The sequence below is a fragment of the Hippoglossus hippoglossus genome, chromosome 11, assembly GCF_009819705.1.
Source record: "Hippoglossus hippoglossus isolate fHipHip1 chromosome 11, fHipHip1.pri, whole genome shotgun sequence".
Lineage (NCBI taxonomy): Eukaryota > Metazoa > Chordata > Actinopteri > Pleuronectiformes > Pleuronectidae > Hippoglossus > Hippoglossus hippoglossus.
The window spans coordinates 2,889,705-2,916,116 of NC_047161.1; the positions used below are offsets into that span (position 1 = coordinate 2,889,705).

At 40.4% G+C, this 26,412-nt stretch overlaps 7 protein-coding genes and 1 long non-coding RNA gene across 13 annotated transcripts in view; 5 read left to right on the plus strand and 3 right to left on the minus strand.

Annotated features, from left to right (window-relative positions):
- On the plus strand, positions 1-8,815 carry LOC117770987 (C-type lectin domain family 4 member E-like). Its single transcript, XM_034600959.1, has 9 exons — positions 1-328; positions 610-675; positions 1,219-1,332; positions 1,564-1,635; positions 1,785-1,847; positions 2,559-2,710; positions 2,787-2,911; positions 2,989-3,134; positions 8,704-8,815. The coding sequence occupies exons 1-9, from the start codon at positions 265-267 to the stop codon at positions 8,757-8,759; spliced, it is 858 nt and encodes a 285-aa protein (XP_034456850.1). The 5' UTR covers positions 1-264; the 3' UTR covers positions 8,760-8,815.
- ak2 (adenylate kinase 2) overlaps positions 1-18,212 on the minus strand; it is a 29,771-nt gene extending 11,559 nt beyond the window's left edge. Inside the window, exon 1 of the mRNA XM_034600985.1 lies at positions 18,104-18,212. Coding sequence (XP_034456876.1) covers positions 18,104-18,130 — 27 coding nt within the window. The 5' untranslated portion in view covers positions 18,131-18,212. The remainder of the gene's footprint in view (positions 1-18,103) is intronic.
- The window catches only part of LOC117770959 (tapasin-like), a 1,175,540-nt gene that overhangs the window by 878,442 nt on the left and 270,686 nt on the right, over positions 1-26,412 (plus strand). The gene's annotated exons all lie outside the window — the stretch shown is intronic.
- The window catches only part of LOC117770989 (C-type lectin domain family 6 member A-like), a 36,023-nt gene that overhangs the window by 4,808 nt on the left and 4,803 nt on the right, over positions 1-26,412 (plus strand). Inside the window, exon 8 of one of the 2 annotated variants that reach the window (XM_034600974.1) lies at positions 22,103-22,167. In XM_034600974.1, coding sequence (XP_034456865.1) covers positions 22,103-22,167 — 65 coding nt within the window. Of the gene's footprint in view, positions 1-8,541; positions 8,816-22,102; positions 22,168-26,412 lie in introns of those variants that run through there. The other variant, XM_034600973.1, reaches the window with a different exon arrangement.
- The window catches only part of LOC117770990 (CD209 antigen-like protein C), a 25,933-nt gene continuing 5,022 nt past the window's right edge, over positions 5,502-26,412 (plus strand). Inside the window, exons 1-6 of the mRNA XM_034600975.1 lie at positions 5,502-5,691; positions 6,040-6,105; positions 6,859-6,972; positions 7,204-7,248; positions 20,723-20,749; positions 20,854-20,961. Of these exons, the coding sequence (XP_034456866.1) occupies positions 5,631-5,691; positions 6,040-6,105; positions 6,859-6,972; positions 7,204-7,248; positions 20,723-20,749; positions 20,854-20,961 (421 nt within the window). The 5' untranslated portion in view covers positions 5,502-5,630. The remainder of the gene's footprint in view (positions 5,692-6,039; positions 6,106-6,858; positions 6,973-7,203; positions 7,249-20,722; positions 20,750-20,853; positions 20,962-26,412) is intronic.
- Positions 9,278-9,870, minus strand: LOC117771029. The gene is made up of 2 exons (XR_004615491.1): positions 9,810-9,870; positions 9,278-9,712 (listed from the first exon to the last, which is right to left on the minus strand). It is a non-coding gene; the product is annotated as an uncharacterized LOC117771029 (long non-coding RNA).
- On the minus strand, positions 17,632-18,084 carry LOC117771007 (glutamine-rich protein 1-like). The gene is made up of 2 exons (XM_034601000.1): positions 17,955-18,084; positions 17,632-17,866 (listed from the first exon to the last, which is right to left on the minus strand). Exons 1-2 carry the CDS (start codon positions 18,046-18,048, stop codon positions 17,640-17,642), a joined length of 321 nt encoding a protein of 106 aa, XP_034456891.1. The 5' UTR covers positions 18,049-18,084; the 3' UTR covers positions 17,632-17,639.
- LOC117770988 (hepatic lectin-like) overlaps positions 18,849-26,412 on the plus strand; it is a 33,138-nt gene continuing 25,574 nt past the window's right edge. For 2 of the 5 annotated variants that reach the window (XM_034600961.1, XM_034600968.1), the window contains exons 1-2: positions 24,573-24,797; positions 25,148-25,165. In XM_034600961.1, coding sequence (XP_034456852.1) covers positions 24,737-24,797; positions 25,148-25,165 — 79 coding nt within the window. In that variant the 5' untranslated portion in view covers positions 24,573-24,736. Of the gene's footprint in view, positions 19,227-24,572; positions 24,798-25,147; positions 25,214-26,412 lie in introns of those variants that run through there. The other 3 variants (XM_034600970.1, XM_034600969.1, XM_034600967.1) reach the window with 3 other exon arrangements.

Consider the following 26,412-nt stretch of genomic DNA (forward strand, 5'->3'; position numbering starts at 1 on the left):
TCACTTCCTTTGTGAAACATTCAAACTGAATAACATCACTCACGTCTGAGACGTCTCTGTTAGAAAACAACAAATATCCGTTTTGAACAAAACTTGAGGAAGTGAAATATCTTAATGATCTGGTCTGGAGGAACTACACGTCTTCTTAGAGCCTTCAGCACATTTGAGTCTGACAGGAAAGATTAGAACAGTTTTCGAGCAGGTGTCAGACAAAACTAAATTTATTTCCAAATTTATACTCACTGATGGTCCCACAGCAGGAAAATGGCTGAAGCTGAAGTTCTTTACTCTGATATTAAGTTCACAAGAGCGAGGGGAAACACAGATGGTGAGTTTTAAAGTATAATACTGAATACTGAGTGTCCACATTGTTTTATATTATTATTATTAATTTGAGATGTTAAAACAGTGAGTTGTTCATTTGTAAATTGTTCATTTTCATCAGTCTTTGACTCGGTGGACTTGACTTCCCTGTTTTTCCATTTTGTAAAACTGAAATGTTCCAGAAGTCTCCAGGATTCGTCCCTTGTGTTTTTCTGTTTGACAGAAACATGAACACATTTACCAGCAGAACATAAATGTACATATATGTATATTTCTGTGTTGCAGTGGCCACACCCTCTACGGATGAAACCACTTATTCCGAAGTCAAGATCTCAAAAACTCAGCGACCTGGTGGGTGATGAACTGCACGGAACTATTTTAACAATCGTGTCACACGTTTTTCAAAGGAAATGACAAAAGAAAAACTTTGTATTATACGAAAGATAAACTGCAGATCAAATGATAATGGACATGAGTTAGTTGCAGCCATATTGTTGTGTATAATGAAGTAAAAATAACATTCCTGTCCTAAACCTTGAGTTCAATCACATAATAAAATGTGTTTTCTGCCGTTAAATGATTTTGACTCTCATGTAAACTGCATCAGTTTGAAGCCACTTCTGTGAATAAATGCTCATCGTTAGTTCGAGTAAAAAGGAAGTTCAATTCTAGTTGAAAGATTAAGAGAAGGTGTAAAAACTATCTGCATGAGTTTCCTGTCGGCTACACTCCTTCTGGTTTTTACAAATTCATCTTTAATCTGTTAGAGTTGATTTCTGTTGGTCGTTGGTCGACTGTAAAAACAAAAGACATGAAAGTGGGACTTCATCTTTAAAGACTATTATGAATATTAGACATTTATCTCCATCGTCTTTCTCTTCTGCTGTTGAACAGGCTCCAAACAACCTGCAGCATCAAACAGGCGATCAGGGGTCACATCGGAGCGAGTGGCCCTGCTGGTCCTCAGTGTTCTCCTGGCAGCTGCCGTCACAGCTCTTGGTGTAACCCGTGAGTTTGATTCCTAAAAGTACATTTTTCAGAATGAGTCATAAAATCTGTCCAAACACTTCTTAAAATTGTAATTTTTTCATTTAGATGTTTGTTTGTGTAGATGTAAAACCAACAAATGGAATTTAACAACATTTCTAGTTAATGATTCTCCTGCTCGTCATCAAGAACTGACTCGTTTATCAAATGAAGCTTTAACCTTTACTGATGAGATTGTCTTTTTCTAATCAGTTTATAAAAACACTCAAACCATAAAGAGTCTCCAAAAGCTTCAAGAGGAACGTGAGGCCAAACATCTCACAGGTAAACTTCTTCATTTTGTTTCTGAAGGTTTTAAGGTTTCATCCGCAGCAAGGTCACTTTTTCTTAAAGTAGTTTCTTCACATTTCTGCTTCTTCTCTGTTCAGACGATTCTGATGAACGACTGATGAAAGTTACATTTTGTTTAACAGAAATACTCAGTAAGACAGAACCGTGCAAAGTGGAGCAGACAAGTAAACCTCCTCCAGTAAGAAGTAAGTCACACATTAGCATCTCCTGATGATGATTAAAGAAACAGCGAAGGACTGACGGATACAGTCACTTCAGCTTGTCTCAGTTCAGCGGCTGCATCCTTCAGAGGACGCGGTCGACCCGACCCACGAAGGAGGCGTCCTGGTGGGTCGTGAACAGAAAGGAGACGTTCTCGTCTACAAAGGATTTCCATGCTCGTGTCTGCCCTTACTGCTGTTACCTAGCAACACAACTGAACTTAGACAAGATGAGAAAGAGTTTATGCCCCTTGGTTGTTTTTAACATTTGTCCCATTAGATGTTCAGTTAAATTAAAGCGTGATAACGAGAAGCATCGGACGTCTCAACGCCTGCCGGCACCATCAACCTTTTGAAAAAGGGTTTGTCACCTAAGTGCAATGAATTCTGGGATAGGTTGGGACAGGAAGGATCCACCCGTTGGAGCCTTTGTTTCTCTGGGTTAGACGGATGCATTTGTCGGCCCCATTTGAAGGAGCCTCTGATATGGGACAGCGTAGTCACTGCCCCTGAATTAAGACACAGCTATTGACTGTAACTGCAGTTGCAGAATAGCTGCCTTGCTCAAGGGCAGTGTACCACCACCCTCTCAAACTCAAATTTTCATCAGTCTTTCAAAACTCTTCACATTCAAAGTCACTGCAGCTTCCAGATCTAAAGTAACCAGTGATTTCCTTTGCTGTTATCTCTCCAAAGATGAAACATGTCCGAGGTGCGAGGACGGCTGGGAGCCACATGGAGGAAAGTGCTACTTCTTCTCCTCGGTTACTTTAACCTGGGATCAGAGTAGAACACAATGCACATCAATGAGAGGAGACCTGGTTGTGATAAACAACAGAGAGGAGCAGGTATAAAACACTGCTGCAGGTCGATGTTCTCATATTTTATCACATCGTCACAGATAAATCACCTTCTGCTCTTCAGGAATTCCTGGAGTGTAGACTGAGAGGAAAAATGAATAATCCTGAGGACAAGTTCTGGATCGGACTGACAGACTCAAAGAACGAGGGTGAATGGCTTTGGGTGGACAACACACAACTGGATACAAGGTTTGTTATTGAGAAAACACTTTTTGTCATCGACGTCAGTATGAAGGTTTTCATGGATCCGGTTCTGTGTTTCCCAGTTTGACGTTTTGGCGTCACAGAGAGCCTGACAACTGGAGAGGGCTGAATTCTGATGGAGAGGACTGTGTGAGGATGGGGGAGGAAGACCTGGAGTCCTGGGTCGATGGATCCTGCGAATCGCCTCAAAAAAGTATTTGTGAGAAATAGGGTTGCAAAGGCGCGTAAAATTTCCGGTAAATTTCTGGAAACTTTCCATGGGAAGTTAAGCTCGGGAATTTGGGGAATTTTGAAAAAAAAACTTTTTACCGCAAATTAAACGCTGAGCAATAAAAACGTCATTCAAAACTCTATTTTAAAGATGTATGGAATGCAGCACACGCTGCACGTTGAATTTCAACCCTGCACTGTGCATTTCTCCATCACATGCACAGATAATTCCCAGCATCCTGCACACTACTGCATTAGCCCAAGGACTAGTCAGGGAAGTTTTGATGATATTACTGGGGAAAATATATTAGCATGCTGATTGAAGATTGTTCATCTGTTCATCTAGCCTATTTCTATTCATTTATCCATCAATTGTAAAATATTTTTAAAGACGATTCCAATTGTTTAGCTTACTATTTATATCTCTGGCATTGCATTAGTGTTTTTTACAAGCTTTTTTCTCATCTTATTCTACAGAACAATGCCACGTGCACTATCTCATGTGTGGAGACATTTCACCCCAGCCAATGTAGAAGGAAAGGCTGTGTACATTTGCAAATACTGTGCAGAGACCTATGTTAAGAATGCCACAAAGATGCAGAAGCATATAGTCAAGTGCCCAAAGTTTCCTCAGGGCTCAAATCAGCTTATGACAAAACAAAATGTTTAAATTTATGTCTGTATATGACAAGGTAAATACAGTTAGTATAAATTACCCACAAAATTTCCAGTTTATTCCCGTTAATTCCCATGGAAAGTTTCCAACTTTGAATATTCCCGGAATTTGCAACCCTAGTGATTATTAATGAAGATCTTCTCCAGACATAAACAACTTTGAATAATGTCTAGAGTCTCATATGTTCTTCAGTTTCCTTGTTATTTTAAAATTACGTCAACTCCTCCTTGATATAAAATCTCTGAATATTAAATATTATATATAATATCTCCTTCTTTCCTGTTGAGTCTATTCTGAGTGTTTGTGTGAGAAACTAGAGATTGAGAACATCTCAACCTCCTCGTGAAAAATGTTTACTGACATTTATTAATGTGGTGAGAAGTTATTTTGAGTCATTTTCTCATAGACCTCTATAGAAACAACCAGTGGAGTCGCCCTCTGCTGGTCGGTTGAGAGAATACAAGCTTCAGGCACTTCTGCATTGGCTTCTCTTTCCAGACCTGGAGTCAGTTTTTATTTACACTCGATAGTTTTGCCTTAAAATATGAATGAAGAAATATCGTTTCGCTGCGGGTGAGGCAGAGATCCAAGTCTTTCTCTATCCGGAGAGATGGGAAGGAAAATCAAACATAACTTTTCAAAACTTTCTTCTTTATTCGAAATAAAATGACGCAGATCTCAGGTCACAACTGAAAGTGTTGACATTCAACCGACTGAAAGGAAACAAGAAATAAAACATGAATGTACAGCGACTGGAGAGAAGTGAATTGCGTCAGAACCGGAAGTCTTGATGAAGATGTCTCTTCTTTACAGTTTCCATCAGAAAGAATGTCTTTAACAACTATAACAAAAACATGTGAACGTGGTGTCGTCTGTTGTCCGTTGGGCCGAAGCTCTGCGACCTTCTGTCCTGCAGCTCTCGGACTGTGAGGGTTCGAGCGAGCATGGCCGGTTAGACCCCTCCCCCCGCATGGACGATGCGGCGTCTGATTGGCTGTCACGATGTTCTGTCAACTGAGGCGCGTGTTGATTGGACGAAACTCACTGGACGCGTCATTGTGCAACATCCGAACAAGGAGTCACTCCGGAAAGTTAAATACGAAATAAAGTTTATTAGTTTTTATTAATAATTAATGAAAAAGATAACTTCCTTTCTTATTTGAGGGTAAAAAAGCAAACTAATGACATGAAATCTGAAAATAATCTTGTGAATTAAGAAAAACAGTAGAATTATTTATGAATTTATTCATGAATTCAGAAAAAGAGAGCAGATTTATTTTAGCTCCAGTGAATTTAATATGTTTCCATAGTTTTCATTGTTTATATTGTTGAGCATAATCTGCTTAAATTTATGTTATTTGTGGACAAACTCTATATAAAATATATATCATACAAAAAATTATTGTTCAAATAAAAAGTCTTGACATCTAAATATTCTTCAAATACTTAAAGTGAAAGTACTAATCATGCACAAAGGGAACACTTCAGAGTAATGTATATAATTGTATTTAAAAATTGTGGGAAATTTGTACTTACTCGAAATAAACAACTTCATCACTTCCTTTGTGAAACATTCAAACTGAATAACATCACTCACGTCTGAGACGTCTCTGTTAGAAAACAACAAATATCCGTTTTGAACAAAACTTGAGGAAGTGAAATATCCTAATGATCTGGTCTGGAGGAACTACACGTCTTCTTAGAGCCTTCAGCACATTTGAGTCTGACTGGAAAGATTAGAACAGTTTTCGAGCAGGTGTCAGACAAAACTAAATTTATTTCCAAATTTATACTCACTGATGGTCCCACAGCAGGAAAATGGCTGAAGCTGAAGTTCTTTATAATATTAAGTTCAAAAGAGCGAGGGGAAACACAGATGGTGAGTTTTAAAGTATAATACTGAATACTGAGTGTACACATTGTATTATTATTATTTTTTTTTTTTTTTTTTTTTTATTTTATTTTATTTTATTTTATTTTATTATTATTATTATTATTATTATTATTAATTTGAGATGTTAAAACAGTGAGTTGTTCATTTGTAAATTGTTCATTTTCATCAGTCTTTGACTCGGTGGACTTGACTTCCCTGTTTTTCCATTTTGTAAAACTGAAACGTTCCAGAAGTCTCCAGGATTCGTCCCTTGTGTTTTTCTGTTTGACAGAAACATGAACACATTTATCAGCAGAACATAAATGTACATATATGTATATTTTTGTGTTGCAGGGGCCACACCCTCTACAGATGAACCCACGTATTGCAACGTCAATTACTCAAAAGCTCAGCGACCTGGTGGGTGATAAACTGCACGGAACTATCTTAACAATCGTGTCACACGTTCTTCAAAGGAAATGACAAAAAAAAAAGAAAATCATCATCGATTTTCATTTCTTCTGTTTTTTGATTGTTGATTCTGAAGACACAACTAATGACCTTAAGACCTTTTCATTATTTTCTGACTTTGTATTATACGAAAGATAAACTGCAGATCAAATGATAATGGACATGAGTTACTTGCAGCCATATTGTTGTGTATAATAAAGTAAAACATAACATTCCTGTCCTAAACCTTGAGTTCAATCACATAATAAAATGTGTTTTCTGCCTTTAGATGATTTTGACTCTCATGTAAACTGCATCAGTTTGAAGCCACTTCTGTGAATAAATGCTCATCGTTAGTTTGAGTAAAAAGGAAGTTCAATTCTATTTAAAAGATTAAGAGAAGGTGTAAAAACTATCTGCGTGTGTTTCCTGTACAAAAGCGTGAGAATAAGTCAGTGGTGTGAAAAATAAAATAAAATGAGGAAGTGACCGTCAGAGAAATATTTATAGTCAACTCCAAAGAAACAGTCGAGCCTTCTACTTCCTGTCGGCTACACTCGCACCTGGTTTTTACAAATTCATCTTTAAGCTGTTGGGGTTGATTTCTGTTGGTCGTTGGTCGACTGCAAAAACAAAAGACATGAAAGTGGGACTTCATCTTTAAAGACGATTATGAATATTAGACATTTATCTCCATCGTCTTTGTCTTCTGCTGTTGAACAGGCTCCAAACAACCTGCAGCATCAAACAGGCGATCAGGGGTCACATCGGAGCGAGTGGCCCTGCTGGTCCTCAGTGTTCTCCTGGCAGCTGCCGTCACAGCTCTTGGTGTAACCCGTGAGTTTGATTCCTAAAAGCACATTTTTCAGAACGAGTCATAAAATCTGTCCAAACACTTCTTGAAATTAAAACTTTTACTTTTAGATGTTTGTTTGTGTAGATGTAAAATCAACAAATGGAATTTAACAACATTTCTAGTTAATGATTCTCCTGCTCGTCATCAAGCACTGACTCGTTTATCAAATGAAGCTTTAACCTTTACTGATGAGATTGTCTTTTTCTAATCAGTTTATAAAAACACTCAAACCATGAAGAGTCTCCAAAAGCTTCAAGATGAGGCAAAAAATCTCACAGGTAAACTTCTTCATTTTGTTTGTCACTTTTTCTTAAAGTAGTTTCTTCACATTTCTGCTTCTTCTCTGTTCAGACGATTCTGATGAACGACTGATGAAAGTTACATTTTGTTTAACAGAAATACTCAGTAAGACAGAACCGTGCAAAGTGGAGCAGACATGTAAACCTCCTCCAGTAAGAAGTAAGTCACACATTAGCATCTCCTGATGATGATTAAAGAAACAGTGAAGGACTGACGGATACAGTCACTTCAGCTTGTCTCAGTTCAGCGGCTGCATCCTTCAGAGGACGCGGTCGACCCGACCCACGAAGGAGGCGTCCTGGTGGGTCGTGAACAGAAAGGAGATGTTCTCGTCTACAAAGGATTTCCATGCTCGTGTCTGCCCTTACTGCTGTTACCTAGCAACACAACTGAACTTAGACAAGATGAGAAAGTGTTTATGTCCCTTGGTTTATTTTAACATTTGTCCCATTAGATGTTCAGTTAAATTAAAGCGTGATAACGACAAGCTTGAAAAAGGGTTTGTCACCTCAGTGCAATGAATTCTGGGATAGGTTGGGACAGGAAGGATCCACCCGTTGGAGCCTTTGTTTCTCTGGGTTAGACGGATGCATTTGTCGGCCCCATTTGAAGGAGCCTCTGATATGGGACAGCGTAGTCACTGCCCCTGAATTAAGACACAGCTATTGACTGTAACTGCAGTTGCAGAATAGCTGCCTTGCTCAAGGGCAGTGTACCACCACCCTCTCAAACAGTCATTCAAAACTCTTCACATTCAAAGTCACTGCAGCTTCCAGATATAAAGTAACCAGTGATTTCCTTTGCTGTTATCTCTCCAAAGATGAAACATGTCCGAGGTGCGAGGACGGCTGGGAGCCACATGGAGGAAAGTGCTACTTCTTCTCCTCGGTTACTTTAACCTGGAATCAGAGTAGAACAGAATGCACATCAATGAGAGGAGACCTGGTTGTGATAAACAACAGAGAGGAGCAGGTATAAAACACTGCTGCAGGTCGATGTTCTCATATTTTATCACATCGTCACAGATAAATCACCTTCTGCTCTTCAGAGATTCCTGGAGTGTAGACTGAGAGGAAAAATGGACAATCCTGATGACAGGTTCTGGATCGGACTGACAGACTCAAAGAAAGAGGGTGAATGGCTTTGGGTGGACGACACACGACTGGATCCAAGGTTTGTTATTGAGAAAACACTTTTTGTCATCGACGTCAGTATGAAGGTTTTCATGGATCCGGTTCTGTGTTTCCCAGTTTGACGTTTTGGCGTCACAGAGAGCCAGACAACTGGACAGGGGAGAATCCTGATGGAGAGGACTGTGTGAGGATGGGGGAGGAAGACCTGGAGTCCTGGAGCGATGGATCCTGCAAATCACATCATAAAAGTTTTTGTGAGAAACCAGAAAAAGCATGTCCCTGAAATCCAGTTGGATCAGATTGAGCTCGAGTCCTCAGCCACTTTCACAAACTGAGGCATGATGCTTTATTAATGAAGATCTTCTCCAGATATAAACAACTTTGAATAATATCTAGAGTCTCATATGTTCTTCAGTTTCCTTGTTATTTTAAATTGACGTCTACTCCTCCCTCATATAAAATCTATGCATATTAAAAATTATATATAATATCTCCTTCTTTCCTGTTGAGTCTATTCTGAGTGTTTGTGTGAGAAACTAGAGATTGAGAACATCTCAACCTCCTCGGGAAAAATGTTTACTGACATTTATTAATGTGGTGAGAAGTTATTTTGAGTCATTTTCACATAGACTTCTATAGAAACAACCAGTGGAGTCGCCCTCTGCTGGTTGGTTGAGAGAATACAAGCTTCAGGCACTTCTGCATTGGCTTCTCTTTCCAGACCTGGAGTCAGTTTTTATTTACACTCGATAGTTTTGCCTTAAAATATGAATGAAGAAATATCGTTTCGCTGCGGGTGAGGCAGAGATCCAAGTCTTTCTCTATCCGGAGAGATGGGAAGGAAAATCAAACATAACTTTTCAAAACTTTCTTCTTTATTCCAAATAAAATGACGCAGATCTCAGGTCACAACTGAAAGTGTTGACATTCAACCGACTGAAAGGAAACAAGAAATAAAACATGAATGTGCAGCGACTGGAGAGAAGTGAATTGCGTCAGAACCGGAAGTCTTGATGAAGATGTCTCTTCTTTACAGTTTCTATCAGAAAGAATGTCTTTAACAACTATAACAAAAACATGTGAACGTGGTGTCGTCTGTTGTCCGTTGGGCCGAAGCTCTGCGACCTTCTGTCCTGCAGCTCTCGGACTGTGAGGGTTCCAGCGAGCATGGCCTCCATGGTGTCGCCATCCAGTGGGGAAGAGGAGAACCAGTGGGGGCTGCTGGGAACACAGCAGCGATCTGGACCGAAGGAAAAACCAGTCGCTGCGCTGCTTCACCGACTCAGAGCTGAAAGGAAGCAGAGGAAGACGTTTACATTTCAGACAGGTCGTTACATGTGAACTGCTCAGGCGTCCTCAACTGAAAGTGCGAGTCAGACACTCACCACTTGGAGAGGTAGAACTCACAGAGTCTGACCGGGCAGTGGAGCGGGTTCTCCGGGTTCTTGTCGTGTTCTTTTATCCTTAGGTAGAGAGAAGAGTCGGTCTTGGTTCAAAAGTATTTATTTAGAAGCAATGAAAAGCTACAACATAGCTATGGGCACTCAACGTACAGCCCCAGGCCGTCAAATACCGCCGTGGAAGTCTAGAGTCGCCCCGAACGGACGGCGGGTGCAATATTTATAATAGTAGGTAGAACTTCATTGGTCAATAACGAGGGGGAGTCACCGTGGCTAGTGCACAGGCTGGTCCCAGCCTCTAGGCACTGGAATCCGCCAATGATGAGGAGCTGCTCCCAGTTTCATCCCTCCTTAGATAGTAGCTGGGCAAATCTTCACATTCTGACAGTGTTTGGTTTGGTGTTTTAAAACAAGCCATGAATCGGCTGACAGCTTGTGAGTTTTCAGTATGGCATGCGCATTTTCTAGACAAAACAACGCCTTTCCTATCTGTCCTTCAGACCCTAGTGGCAGCTGCTTGAATTCTTTCTAAGGGTATGTCACAGTTTCTTAAGAAAACAGTGCATTCATGTATGTGTGATGTTTGAATAAAGCTAATGGAGTTTAGGCTGTAATATAGTAAGTTAGGTATGAGAACAAGTTAAAGTACAGTGTATTGTCTGCCACAGATGTACAGTCTTCTCAAACAGGCCTTATCAGACAGGTGCAAGACTGAACTGCGATGTGACGCACACACACACACAACAACCAACTTCAAGATTAAAACCAGCCAGAAACGGCTACTAACAGTCACTATGTGAAGGCCACACATTCTCCCACTTATTCAGCCCAAACTGCCCCTGCCCCCACCCCTGTCTAACATACTGCATTTGTTTAGAGTTCAGTTTCATTGCCATCTTCACAGACACACACACATTAATTCTTTCTGTTAAGGTACAAACATGGTGCGCGTAAAATCGATCCTTTTCGGGGCTATAGTGTCTAATTATATTATTAAAATCCTAACAAATCCCTCCTTTCACACCATTTTATGGTGTGAACAACTTACTGGGGATCATCCACGATCTCCCCAACCTCCATCTCATCCAATGCAAACCCCTCATCATTTTCATCATCATCACCACTCAACAAAGGCAAATGATAGGGTTGGGGATGGGGCATGTTTTCCTTGGTCAGAGCCGTGGTGATGAGTCTGTTGAGCAAGGTCCTAAAGCAAGGGATTCAGCAGCAGCAGCCACAGGTGACTAGGATAGCTGCAAAGATAGCTAGGGAGAGGAGGCAGGATGCAATTCGCCCTTCCCATTTGCCGAATGCAGTGTTCATCCAGCTATCTAGGGGGTTGTTAATTCCAGAGTCTGCGGCCATGTTCTGTGCCATGGTGCGTAAGGCAGAGAGCCCTGGTCACCGAGCCATCAGGGGCTGTATTGCTGGGGATAAATGTACAACAAGAACTTCCTATCATAGTGCACACACCACCCTTTTCTGCCAGTAGGAGGTCTAGGGCCAGTCGGTTCTGTGTGACCATAAGGGACGTAGGGGCGAGCTGTTCGGATAGGCCTGTTATGGCGTCACGAGTAAGGTTGGTGAGGCGTTGGAAATTGAAATGGACGTAGTTAATGCGATCCACGTTTTTGTTGGGAGTTACCCATATCCAGATAGACTCAAATCCCGCTGCAATTTGATCCGCTAATTTATATTGGTCTGGAACACCCCGAGGAATCCCTATGGCGTCTATGTATGTGGGTGAGTCCCTATTTAAGTCAAAATGCGTTGTTCTTCGTCGGCGGGTGCTTGTGGGTTGTCCTGGGCGGGGAGAGACGATAGTCAGGGGCATGGTCAATTGAACAAGTGTGCAGGAACCCTTCCAGTTTGAAGGAAGGCGGTTCCTCAAGCGTTTTCCTCCACAGTACCAGCAGAGGTACCTGCGGGCCCACTCCAGCTGTGTGGCGTTGTGCCAGTCGGTAACATTGATGTTTCTAGAACACCAGGAGGACGGTATTGAACCCATCTCTCTGTGAGATGAGTTACCTTTTTTAGTCAGACATGTGTAATTTCCCTTTACTGGAGTAAATATAGGGGGCAGCGTGTTGTTTGGCGCCGGGGGAAAGAGATGACTGAGAGTAGAACAGTTGGCGGGACTGGCTTCCATGTGTAAGCCATACATGCAATCAAAACCGGGTCGATCCGAGTCTATCAGTAGGGGGGCCGGGGCTGACTGTAGACTATACAATTAGTGAGGTTTTGGGAACGGGCGGTAAAGTGGACCCATTTTAGCCATATGTTTTCATCATCCAGTCTCTATTTCTACCACATCTTCAACGGTACTGGCGTCGTAATATTGTACCGCAGGGGAGCTGGGTGGGGATGGTAGTGGTGAGGTGGATTCAGGGGGAGAGTTCGTGGAGTTAGTAGTAGAGTTATCAGATGGGGAAGGGGAAGGCTGAGTTCTAGGGGAGGAGGAACGGACGTCTACCCTTACGATGCCCATGGGGTCAGCTCCTGTCATGTCTACTCCTAAAACAAAAAATAATAAGGACTTGCCAGTGCGGCTTTTTTTTAGTCAATTTGTTATAGTGGAGATGTTTAAGAGTCATTAAGAGACTATTGTCGGGGGAACCGGCAGACGTGATCCTCTGGGTGAGGGTGATGTTTCTTTGGAGCTGTCCTAAGGGGGTTTGTGCATTGTATCTGTGGGTGTAACCTCTGGGGCCTGTGTTCCACAAAACGTGTTATCAAAGGTTTATCATTTTGCATTCATCTCTAAACCATTGTTTTTTATATGTGATATCAGGAACCATATGAACATGTGATGTACAATGCAGAAAAGTAATTTTTCATTTCTAAGCATGTGATTGCTTCTAATATCAATGTGTGTGTGTCAGTGACATTTGGTGTGTCACTTTCATGTACTGTATGTGTGGTGTGGGTGCGATACCCTGTATCTCAGGCATCGAATGAATCAGAGTTTCCACCGCTCTCTCCTGGCCCCCCCCTCCTCAAATCTGCCTGAGCAGCTGCATCTCCTTCCTCCGGACACTCCCTCGCCCAACGTCCCCTCTTTCCACACCTGTAGCAGGTGTCTGCTGTTCTGTTCGTGGAGGTGAACGGCTGGGGCTGAAGCCACTTCAGGTCTCTGAAGAGGGGTACAGTCGAGATCGTGGTCCACTCTGACACACTGAGGCACTGTAGGATACAAAGAAAACTTTTTCTGTGCAGATTTATCTGTTCGTTCACATTCATTGGCCATTTTATCACATTCATTCCCTTGGGTAGCACACTGCATTTGTAATGACAAAGAAACAGTTGCAGGTGTATGCTTTTTATGTAGATGCAATGAAGAGATGTGTGTGTGTGTGAAGAGTTGAACTGTATGAGTGTGTGTGTGTGTGTGTGTGAACTATGTGTTGTGAGAACTACGTGTGTGGACTGAGTGAATATTAAAATCCCAGGAGATAAGACACAGACACATGCTGAAGGCCTCTTCGAGGTCTTGTTGGGGGAGACGAGCACAGTCTCAGATTTGTGGCTCTGATGTCATTTTGGCAGTTACACAAGCAAAAATAGTATGCATAAGCAGAGATAATATTTAGTGTGGTATAATGGTAAAAAAATGTCATTACATTCCTCCCTTTTGATCATAAAATGATCACAACATCAGATACAAAATTTACTTGCAAGATGTCAGCACATATTATATCTAAGGGTGAAAATCTCAAGTAAAATTCTTAAGTAGTCTTTATCTTCCAATTCTAAAAATAAAGAAAATTAAATAAATAAAGAATTTCTGTTTGGAAATTGCTTCTTCACTCCAAATTCGATCTCTATTCAGTTAAGGATATATCATTTCACAGCACCAATTTTGCTTGGATATGTGTAACAGTGCAAGGAACCCTCTAATTTTGTGCACTATAAAAAATATTATGGTTGGCGGTCTCGATAGCAAATTTTGTTGGATTATATATTGTCATAACTCTAAAACCATTTTAGGAAAAATTATATTATAACATAATCATGCAAGTTCACCTTTTCAAAGAGCAATGAACATTATTCAGTCTGACATTTGAATTAGAATTTTGAAATATTAAAATATCCTTGTTTGAATAAAACATAAACAAAACAAATAAAACAAACATCTAATAAAAAAATAAAAAATAAAATAAAATAAAAAATAAATAAATAAAATAAACAACTCCAACTAAAATACCAGATAAGATGGACTCTCTAGTCCCATTAACGAAAATTGCTCTTGAATACATAAAAACATTTGACACAGGATATATGTTACCAGCTCAGTAAACTGCTTCTCTAATTGAATTGTTAAAGTACAAAACATTCATATTGTACAATTACAAATTGTTGGGACAATTACTAACTGAACTTTTTACCTTCGCAACCTTGGGATAAGAACAGTTTAATAATCTTATCAAATAGGAGCACTAAAATTGATTAAACAAAAGATGTGCTCAAACATAAAGTTAAACTGGGAATTCAATATTTGAATTAATTACAAAGTATTATATAGAATTCGTCACAAAAAAAGTCAACAGTCCTGTAAATCATTTAGAATGTCTTAATTATCTATGGAGTTAAAGCAACGGAAACACATTTATTAGAATTATAAGAATTCACTGTCTGATTACTAGAAATCACACTTGTAACAGAAATCATGGAAAGCAGTAGGGATTTGTCTCAGGTAGGAAAAAACAAACATTGATGGCCTCACCCACAGGGGTGAAGTCCTGCTATCTCCATCGTCATTTACATTATCTGCGTGTTTCTCTCTGCTCATATGGAACTCAGAGGTGCGTAGCTGAGTTTAAAGTAGAGTATACAAGCTTATATTTGGAAATAATCAAGACAAGACATACAGATAGACCCTCCTTTTGTGGTCAACGTATTACTTTAAGATTTTGAGGAGGAGTCGGCCAAATCAGTGGCTACTTCTCGTAAAGACCGAGAAGGTGGGTCAGCGGGTACACAATGTGTGAGGTGGTGCCAAATTGCTCCTGTTTTTTCCTTTTACTCGGATCGCATGTGAGGTACACTCTGTTACCTCCCAAGGTCCTGTCCACCTAGGGTCGGGCCACTTTCTCTTGTGAACTTTGACCCTTACCCAATCACCCGGTCTTACTGGAACAGGAGTCTCCGTGGGGGTCTCGTCAGAATGTCCAGCAGCCGCCTGGACCTGTGCAGACAAAACTTCAGTAAGATTAGTTAAGGCTTTCATGTAGTCAGTCAATTTCTCCTGACGTACATCCAACCCGGGTCCATAACCAGTGTCTCGAGGAGGCCCTGGCATGGGCCGTCCTGTGAGAAGCTCATGTGGGGATAAATGGGTGACACCATTGGATGAACTTCTTATTGACATGAGCGCCAAGGGCAGTGCTTCAACCCACGACGAGTGAGGTGTTGTGATATGCTAGTGCTGTGACATGTTGCTGTAATGTGTGTGTATCTGTGTGGGTCAGGGTTGGTCGTGTTGGTATGTCAGGGGTGTGTATCTCTAACTGTAAAAAGTTCCCGTCGTCATTTGTCTCTTAGTGGAAAAAATTAAAAATTAAAAATTAAAACAAAAAACACAAGCCAATCCAATGCTGTCAAACCAGTTGTAACCCGAGCTGTAATGTCCTTTGGTCTCCCCCAGGTGGCGTCTTTGTTTTATCCCTAGCTGTAATACCCTTTATCAGCCCCCAGATGGCAGGCGTACACCGCTAGTTGTACTTTCTTTTATCCGCCACCAGATGGCGACCTCGCTCTATTTTTCTTATTTCCTTATTTATTCTGTCTCTGTCAGCCGGGTGACCTTCCTCTTGTTATCTCCTCCTAATTTGGTTCTCTCTCGTTTTCCACACACACACTTTCATTCACACTTGTATCAGACTTAGTGCTGTGTCACCATAGTTCCTTTACATGAAGTTCATATTAGGACTACTCAGATCAGTTCCATTACCCACAAGTATTAGTTACCTTAAGTTCTTAATCAATCTCCAAAACACTATTGTTTAGTATTTAGTAAATACCCACACATTCAGACCTCTTAAATCTTATATTTTTTATATTGTCAGTTTTTTGGTCTCTGTCAGTCTTTTTATTCTAGTCAGTCTTTTTATCTGTCAGTCCTCGAAACATGTTATGGACTCGGCGTCTTTTTAATTTGTGCCCGATTCAAGCAACGGTGTGTCTGGCTAGTTAAGCTCCTCACTCGTCAGTGCCGGTAGCCCCTTCCTCCAGGAACACACCCTAATCCCAGATTAGGTTGCACGGATGCAATCTATTGCATGAATCGTCTTTTCTCCAATCTGAATTAGTTTTAAGGGTTCGTGCGTCACAGATTTTTAAGTGTGGCGCCCGTCCCGCGCAGGTCCTAGACCTCGCTTTTTATCTTGTTTCTTCTGCGCCAAGACAGGGTCCCAGACCCCTCACAAGGTCCCAGACCTTTCACAGGGTCCCAGACCTCTGTTTATTTCACATAGCCTTTCATTGCTTCCATAAAACACATAACTTTATTATTTTACCTCCTTTCTCCTCTCCGCACACTCACAATCTATATCAATGCCTATATAACTAATGCAGAATTTGTTTTAACAGGTTTCTGCTTACCTTTTAGTTTGGCGCCTTGTGAGTATGTGGAGAATCGATCGGAGCGGCCTCGACTTTTGGGTCTCCGGTCTTTCTGGTCAAAAGTTCTCTACAGGATCACGTCGGGGTCACCAAATTTTGTCGTGTTCTTTTATCCTTAGGTAGAGAGAAGAGTCGGTGTTGGTTCAAAAGTATTTATTTAGAAGCAATGAAAAGCTACTACATAGCTATGGGCACTCAACGTACAGCCCCAGGCCGTCTAATACCGCCGGGGAAGTCTAGAGTCGCCCCGAACGGACGGCGGGTGCAATATTTATAATAGTAGGTAGAACTTCATTGGTCAATAACGAGGGGGAGTCACCGTGGCTAGTGCACAGGCTGGTCCCAGCTGGTCCCAGCTGGTCTCCTCTAGACACTGGAATCCGCCAATGATGAGGAGCTGCTCCCAGTTTCATCCCTCCTTAGATAGTAGCTGGGCAAATCTTCACATTCTGACAGTGTTTGGTTTGGTGTTTTGAAACAAGCCTTTATCCGGCTGAAGCCTTGTGAGTCTTCAGTATGGCATGTGCCTTTCCTATCTGTCCTTCAGACCCTAGTGGCAGCTGCTTGAATTCTTTCTAAGGGTATGTCAAAGTTTCTTAAGAAAACAGTGCATTCATGTATGTGTGATGTTTGAATAAAGCTAATGGAGTTTAGGCTGTAATATAGTAAGTTAGGTATGAGAACAAGTTAAAGTACAGTGTATTGTATGCCACAGATGTACAGTCTTCTCAAACAGGCCTGATCAGACAGGTGCAGAACTGAACTGCGATGTGACGCACACACACACACAACAACCAACTTCAAGATTAAAACCAGCCAGCAACGGCTACTAACAGTCACTATGTGAAGGCCACACATTCTCCCACATATTCAGCCCAAACTGCCCCTGCCCCCACCCCTGTCTAACATACTGCATTTGTTTAGAGTTCAGTTTCATTGCCATCTTCACAGACACACACACATTAATTCTTTCTGTTAAGGTACAAACATGGTGCGCGTAAAATCGATCCTTTTCGGGGCTATAGTGTCTAATTATATTATTAAAATCCTAACATTCTCCATCATCTCCAGGGAATTCTCCACGTTATCTTTATTACGGTTTGTAGCGGGAACTCCGTCTGTGTCAGATAAACATGACAAAGCAAACATAAGAGGAGGTAATAAGATGTAATCTTCTTCATCACTGTTGTATCTTCACAGTCGTGTTGGCACCTGGAGGAGCTTCAGCCGTGGATATGGGCGGCAGAAGCGCAGGGAAGTGGTCCGGGTGTGGTTCAGGTTGGTTCTGGTGCAGCAGGTGAGCTGGGTGAAGGACAGCTGGCGGTGCTGCTCCACCGTGGTGAAGCCAAAGTCCTCGCAGCAGAAGAAGAGCAGGGTGTTGAGGAGGACGATGGGGGGGTACGCCCCCAACTGGACGTAACCTGCCGGGGAGAACAAACAGGATCTCTGAGTAGATCCGAGTTGATCCGAGACACAAAATAACAGATAAAGACCTGGACGTTGACTCACCAGCGGCTGTGACCGAGGGTCTGAGACGTTGGAGGATCTTGGTGAACTCGGTGGTGAACTGGCTGTAGATCACGTCACTGAATATGTTCTCCATGCGATCGTTCTCCAACAGAACCTGCAGACAGACCCTCGTGCATGTCGGCCATCGCCTCCTTCAGCTGCGCGCTGGGAGCCATGTCTGCAGCGGAGGAGGAACTTTCACCGGGTCAGTGAAGAGTCGAGAAGCCGGAGACAGCGCAGCAGAGTCGGTCAGAAGAGACGGAGCCTCCGCCCCCTGTCCGCTACCACCGGTTAAACCCCTCCCCCCGCATGGACGATGCTGCGTCTGATTGGCTGTCACGATGTTCTGTCAACTGAGGCGCGTGTTGATTGGACGAAACTCACTGGACGCGTCATTGTGCAACATCCGAACAAGGAGTCATTCCGGAAAGTTAAATACGTAAACACGTTTATTGGTTTTCTACGTAAGCGTAAACTTAATTCTGAAATTGTTTATTTTATAAGAATATTTGTTTTATTTATATTAATAATTAATGATAAAGATAACTTCCTTTCTTATTTGAGGGTAAAAAGCAGACAAACTAATGACATGAATTCTGAAAATAATCTCGTGAATTAATAAAAACAGTAGAATGATTTATGAATTCATAAAAAGAGAGCAGATTTATTTTTTCTCCAGTGAATTTAATATGTTTCCATAGTTTTCATTGTTTATATTGTTGAGCATAATCTGCTTAAATTTATGTTATTTGTGGACAAACTCTATATAAAATATACATCATACACAAAATTATTGTTCAAAATTAAAAGTCTTGACATCAAAATATACTTCAAGTACTAACAAGTGAAAGTACTAATCATACACAAAGGGAACACTTCAGAGTAATGTATATAATTGTATTAAAAAATACAGGGACATTTGTACTTACTCGAAATAAACAACTTCATCACTTCCTTTGTGAAACATTCAAACTGAATAACATCACTCACGTCTGAGACGTCTCTGTTAGAAAACCACAAATATCCGTTTTGACCAAAACTTGAGGAAGTGAAATATCTTAATGATCTGGTCTGGAGGAACTACACGTCTTCTTAGAGCCTTCAGCACATTTGAGTCTGACTGGAAAGATTAGAACAGTTTTCGAGCAGGTGTCAGACAAAACTAAATTTATTTCCAAATTTATACTCACTGATGGTCCCACAGCAGGAAAATGGCTGAAACTGAAGTTCTTTATAATATTAAGTCCACAAGAGCGAGGGGAAACACAGATGGTGAGTTTTAAAGTATAATACTGAATACTGAGTGTACACATTGTTCTTTATTATTATTATTATTATTATAAATTTTAGATGTTAAAACAGTGAGTTGTTCATTTGGAAATTGTTCATTTTCATCAGTCTTTGACTCGGTGGACTTGACTTCCCTTTTTTTCCATTTTGTAAAACTGAAACGTTCCAGAAGTCTCCAGGATTCGTCCCTTGTGTTTTTCTGTTTGACAGAAACATGAACACATTTACCAGCAGAACATAAATGTACATATATGTATATTTTTGTGTTGCAGTGGCCACACCCTCTACAGATGAACCCACTTATTCCAACGTCAATTACTCAAAAACTCAGCGACCTGGTGGGTGATAAAACTGCACGGAACTATTTTAACAATCGTGTCACACGTTTTTTCAAAGGAAATGACCAAAAAAAAAAATCCCTTGTCGATTTTCATTTCTTCTGTTTTTTGATTGTTGATTCTGAAGACACAACTAATGACCTTAAGACCTTTTCATTATTTTCTGACTTTGTATTATACGAAGGATAATCTGCAGATCAAATGATAATGGCCATGAGTTAGTTGCAGCCATATTGTTGTGTATAATGAAGTAAAAATAACATTCCTGTCCTAAACCTTGAGTTCAATCACATAATAAAATGTGTTTTCTGCCTTTAAATGATTTTGACCCTCATGTAAACTGCATCAGTTTGAAGCCACTTCTGTGAATAAATGCTCATCGTTAGTTTGAGTAAAATGGAAGTTCAATTCTATTTAAAAGATTAAGAGAAAGTGTAAAAACTATCTGCGTGTGTTTCCTGTACAAAAGTGTGAGAATACGTCAGTGGTGTGAAAAAAAAAATATAAATGAGGAAGTGACCGTTATGAAACGTCCGAGAAATATTTATAGTCAACTCCAAAGAAACAGTCGAGCCTTCTACTTCCTGTCGGCTACACTCCTTCTGGTTTTTACAAATTCATCTTTAAGCTGTTAGAGTTGATTTCTGTTGGTCGTTGGTCGACTGTAAAAACAAAAGACATGAAAGTGGGACTTCATCTTTAAAGACGATTATGAATATTAGACATTTATCTCCATCGTCTTTCTCTTCTGCTGTTGAACAGGCTCCAAACAACCTGCAGCATCAAACAGGCGATCAGGGGTCACATCGGAGCGAGTGGCCCTGCTGGTCCTCAGTGTTCTCCTGGCAGCTGCCGTCACAGCTTTTGGTGTAACCCGTGAGTTTGATTCCTAGAAGTAAATTTTTCAGAACGAGTCATAAAATCTGTCCAAACACTTCTTGAAATTAAAACTTTTACTTTTAGATGTTTGTTTGTGTAGAAGTAAAATCAACAAATGGAATTTCACAACATTTCAAGTTGATGATTCTCCTGCTCGTCATCAAGAACTGACTCGTTTATCAAATGAAGCTTTAACCTTTACTGATGAGATTGTCTTTTTCTAATCAGTTTATGAAAATACTCAAATCAAGAAGCTTCAAGAGGAATGTGAGGCCAAACATCTCACAGGTAAACTTCTTCATTTTGTTTCTGAAGGTTTTAAGGTTTCATCCGCAGCAAGGTCACTTTTTCTTAAAGTAGTTTCTTCACATTTCTGCTTCTTCTCTGTTCAGACGATTCTGATGAACGACTGATGAAAGTTACATTTTGTTTAACAGAAATACTCAGTAAGACAGAACCGTGCAAAGTGGAGCAGACAAGTAAACCTCCTCCAGTAAGAGGTAAGTCACACATTAGCATCTCCTGATGATGATTAAAGAAACAGTGAAGGACTGACGGATACAGTCACTTCAGCTTGTCTCAGTTCAGCGGCTGCATCCTTCAGAGGACGCGGTCGACCCGACCCACGAAGGAGGCGTCCTGGTGGGTCGTGAACAGAAAGGAGACGTTCTCGTCTACAAAGGATTTCCATGCTCGTGTCTGCCCTTACTGCTGTTACCTAGCAACACAACTGAACTTAGACAAGATGAGAAAGAGTTTATGCCCCTTGTTGTTTTTTAACATTCGTCCCATTAGATGTTCAGTTAAATTAAAGCGTGATAACGAGAAGCATCGGACGTCTCAACGCCTGCCGGCTCCATCAACCTTTTGAAAAAGGGTTTGTCACCTAAGTGCAATGAATTCTGGGATAGGTTGGGACAGGAAGGATCCACCCGTTGGAGCCTTTGTTTCTCTGGGTTAGACGGATGCATTTGTCGGCCCCATTTGAAGGAGCCTCTGATATGGGACAGCGTAGTCACTGCCCCTGAATTAAGACACAGCTATTGACTGTAACTGCAGTTGCAGAATAGCTGCCTTGCTCAAGGGCAGTGTACCACCACCCTCTCAAACTCAAATTTTCATCAGTCTTTCAAAACTCTTCACATTCAAAGTCACTGCAGCTTCCAGATCTAAAGTAACCAGTGATTTCCTTTGCTGTTATCTCTCCAAAGATGAAGCATGTCCGAGGTGCGAGGACGGCTGGGAGCCACATGGAGGAAAGCTCTACTTCTTCTCCTCGTTTACTTTAACCTGGAATCAGAGTAGAACACAATGCATATCAATGAGAGGAGACCTGGTTGTGATAAACAACAGAGAGGAGCAGGTATAAAACACTGCTGCAGGTCGATGTTCTCATATTTTATCACATCGTCACAGATAAATCACCTTCTGCTCTTCAGGAATTCCTGGAGTGTAGACTGAGAGGAAAAATGAACAATCCTGAGGACAAGTTCTGGATCGGACTGACAGACTCAAAGAACGAGGGTGAATGGCTTTGGGTGGACAACACACAACTGGATCCAAGGTTTGTTATTGAGAAAACACTTTTTGTCATCGACGTCAGTATGAAGGTTTTCATGGATCCGGTTCTGTGTTTCCCAGTTTGACGTTTTGGCGTGACAGAGAGCCAGACAACTGGAGAGGGCTGAATTCTGATGGAGAGGACTGTGTGAGGATGGGGGAGGAAGACCTGAAGTCCTGGGTCGATATATCCTGCGAATCGCCTCAAAAAAGTATTTGTGAGAAATAGGGTTGCAAAGGGGCGTAAAATTTCCGGTAAATTTCTGGAAACTTTCCATGGGAAGTTAAGCTCGGGAATTTGGGGAATTTTGAAAAAAAACTTTTTACCGCAAATTAAACGCTGAGCAATAAAAACGTCATTCAAAACTCTATTTTAAAGATGTATGGAATGCAGCACACGCTGCACGTTGAATTTCAACCCTGCACTGTGCATTTCTCCATCACATGCACAGATAATTCCCAGCATCCTGCACACTACTGCATTAGCCCAAGGACTAGTCAGGGAAGTTTTGATGATATTACTGGGGAAAATATATTAGCATGCTGATTGAGGATTGTTCATCTAGCCTATTTCTATTCATTTATCCATCAATTGTAAAATATTTTTAAAGACGATTACAATTGTTTAGCTTACTATTTATATCTCTGGCATTGCATTAGTGTTTTTTACAAGCTTTTTTCTCATCTTATTCTACAGAACAATGCCACGTGCACTATCTCATGTGTGGAGACATTTCACCCCAGCCAATGTAGAAGGAAAGGATGTGTACATTTGCAAATACTGTGCAGAGACCTATGTTAAGAATGCCACAAAGATGCAGAAGCATATAGTCAAGTGCCCAAAGTTTCCTCAGGGCTCAAATCAGCTTATGACAAAACAAAATGTTTAAATTTATGTCTGTATATGACAAGGTAAATACAGTTAGTATAAATTACCCACAAAATTTCCAGTTTATTCCCGTTAATTCCCATGGAAAGTTTCCAACTTTGAATATTCCCGGAATTTGCAACCCTAGTGATTATTAATGAAGATCTTCTCCAGACATAAACAACTTTGAATAATGTCTAGAGTCTCATATGTTCTTCAGTTTCCTTGTTATTTTAAAATTACGTCAACTCCTCCTTGATATAAAATCTCTGAATATTAAATATTATATATAATATCTCCTTCTTTCCTGTTGAGTCTATTCTGAGTGTTTGTGTGAGAAACTAGAGATTGAGAACATCTCAACCTCCTCGTGAAAAATGTTTACTGACATTTATTAATGTGGTGAGAAGTTATTTTGAGTCATTTTCTCATAGACTTCTATAGAAACAACCAGTGGAGTCGCCCTCTGCTGGTCGGATGAGAGAATACAAGCTTCAGGCACTTCTGCATTGGCTTCTCTTTCCAGACCTGGAGTCAGTTTTTATTTACACTCGATAGTTTTGCCTTAAAATATGAATGAAGAAATATCGTTTCGCTGCGGGTGAGGCAGAGATCCAAGTCTTTCTCTATCCGGAGAGATGGGAAGGAAAATCAAACATAACTTTTCAAAACTTTCTTCTTTATTCCAAATAAAATGACGCAGATCTCAGGTCACAACTGAAAGTGTTGACATTCAACCGACTGAAAGGAAACAAGAAATAAAACATGAATGTGCAGCGACTGGAGAGAAGTGAATTGCGTCAGAACCGGAAGTCTTGATGAAGATGTCTCTTCTTTACAGTTTCCATCAGAAAGAATGTCTTTAACAACTTTAACAAAAACATGTGAACGTGGTGTCGTCTGTTGTCCGTTGGGCCGAAGCTCTGCGACCTTCTGTCCTGCAGCTCTCGGACTGTGAGGGTTCGAGCGAGCATGGCCGGTTAAACCCCTCCCCCCGCATGGACGATGCGGCGTCTGATTGGCTGTCACGATGTTCTGTCAACTGAGGCGCGTGTTGATTGGACGAAACTCACTGGACGCGTCATTGTGCAACATCCGAACAAGGAGTCACTCCGGAAAGTTAAATACGAAATAAAGTTTATTAGTTTTTATTAATAATTAATGAAAAAGATAACTTCCTTTCTTATTTGAGGGTAAAAAAGCAAACTAATGACATGAAATCTGAAAATAATCTTGTGAATTATGAAAAACAGAAGAAGAATTTATGAATTTATTTATGAATTCAGAAAAAGAGAGCAGATTTATTTTAGCTCCAGTGAATTTATTATGTTTCCATAGTTTTCATTGTTTATATTGTTGAGCATAATCTGCTTAAATTTATGTTATTTGTGGACAAACTCTATATAAAATATATATCATACACAAAATTATTGTTCAAAATAAAAGGTCTTGACATCTAAATATTCTTCAAATACTTAAAGTGAAAGTACTAATCATGCACAAAGGGAACACTTCAGAGTAATGTATATAATTGTATTTAAAAATTGTGGGAAATTTGTACTTACTCGAAATAAACAACTTCATCACTTCCTTTGTGAAACATTCAAACTGAATAACATCACTCACGTCTGAGACGTCTCTGTTAGAAAACAACAAATATCCGTTTTGAACAAAACTTGAGGAAGTGAAATATCCTAATGATGTGGTCTGGAGGAACTACACGTCTTCTTAGAGCCTTCAGCACATTTGAGTCTGACAGGAAAGATTAGAACAGTTTTCGAGCAGGTGTCAGACAAAACTAAATTTATTTCCAAATTTATACTCACTGATGGTCCCACAGCAGGAAAATGGCTGAAGCTGAAGTTCTTCATAATATTAAGTTCAAAAGAGCGAGAGGAAACACAGATGGTGAGTTTTAAAGTATAATACTGAATACTGAGTGTACACATTGTATTATTATGATTATTATTTTTTATTTTATTTTATTTTATTTTATTTTATTATTATTATTATTATTATTATTATTATTATTATTATTAATTTGAGATGTTAAAACAGTGAGTTGTTCATTTGGAAATTGTTCATTTTCATCAGTCTTTGACTCGGTGGACTTGACTTCCCTGTTTTTCCATTTTGTAAAACTGAAACGTTCCAGAAGTCTCCAGGATTCGTCCCTTGTGTTTTTCTGTTTGACAGAAACATGAACACTTTTACCAGCAGAACATAAATGTACATATATGTATATTTTTGTGTTGCAGTGGCCACACCCTCTACGGATGATACCACTTATTCTGAAGTCAATTACTCAAAAACTCAGCGACCTGGTGGGTGATAAACTGCACGGAACTATCTTAACAATCGTGTCACATGTTTTTCAAAGGAAATGACAAATGAAAAACTTTGTATTATACGAAAAATAATCTGCAGATCAAATGATAATGGACATGAGTTAGTTGCAGCCATATTGTTGTGTATACTAAAGTAAAAAATAACATTCCTGTCCTAAACCTTGAGTTCAATCACATAATAAAATGTGTTTTCTGCCTTTAAATGATTTTGACTCTCATGTAAACTGCATCAGTTTGAAGCCACTTCTGTGAATAAATGCTCATCGTTAGTTTGAGTAAAAATGAATTTCAATTCTATTTAAAAGATTAAGAGAGAAAGTGTAAAAACTATCTGCGTGAGTTTCCTGGACAAAAGTGTGAGAATAAGTCAGTGGTGTGAAAAAAAAAAAAATGAGGAAGTGACTGTGATGAAAGGTCCGAGAAATATTTATAGTCAACTCCAAAGAAACAGGAACACACCCTAATCCCAGATTAGGTTGCACGGATGCAATCTATTGCATGAATCGTCTTTTCTCCAATCTGAATTAGTTTTAAGGGTTCGTGCGTCACAGATTTTTAAGTGTGGCGCCCGTCCCGCGCAGGTCCTAGACCTCGCTTTTTATCTTGTTTCTTCTGCGCCAAGACAGGGTCCCAGACCCCTCACAAGGTCCCAGACCTTTCACAGGGTCCCAGACCTCTGTTTATTTCACATAGCCTTTCATTGCTTCCATAAAACACATAACTTTATTATTTTACCTCCTTTCTCCTCTCCGCACACTCACAATCTATATCAATGCCTATATAACTAATGCAGAATTTGTTTTAACAGGTTTCTGCTTACCTTTTAGTTTGGCGCCTTGTGAGTATGTGGAGAATCGATCGGAGCGGCCTCGACTTTTGGGTCTCCGGTCTTTCTGGTCAAAAGTTCTCTACAGGATCACGTCGGGGTCACCAAATTTTGTCGTGTTCTTTTATCCTTAGGTAGAGAGAAGAGTCGGTCTTGGTTCAAAAGTATTTATTTAGAAGCAATGAAAAGCTACTACATAGCTATGGGCACTCAACGTACAGCCCCAGGCCGTCTAATACCGCCGGGGAAGTCTAGAGTCGCCCCGAACGGACGGCGGGTGCAATATTTATAATAGTAGGTAGAACTTCATTGGTCAATAACGAGGGGGAGTCACCGTGGCTAGTGCACA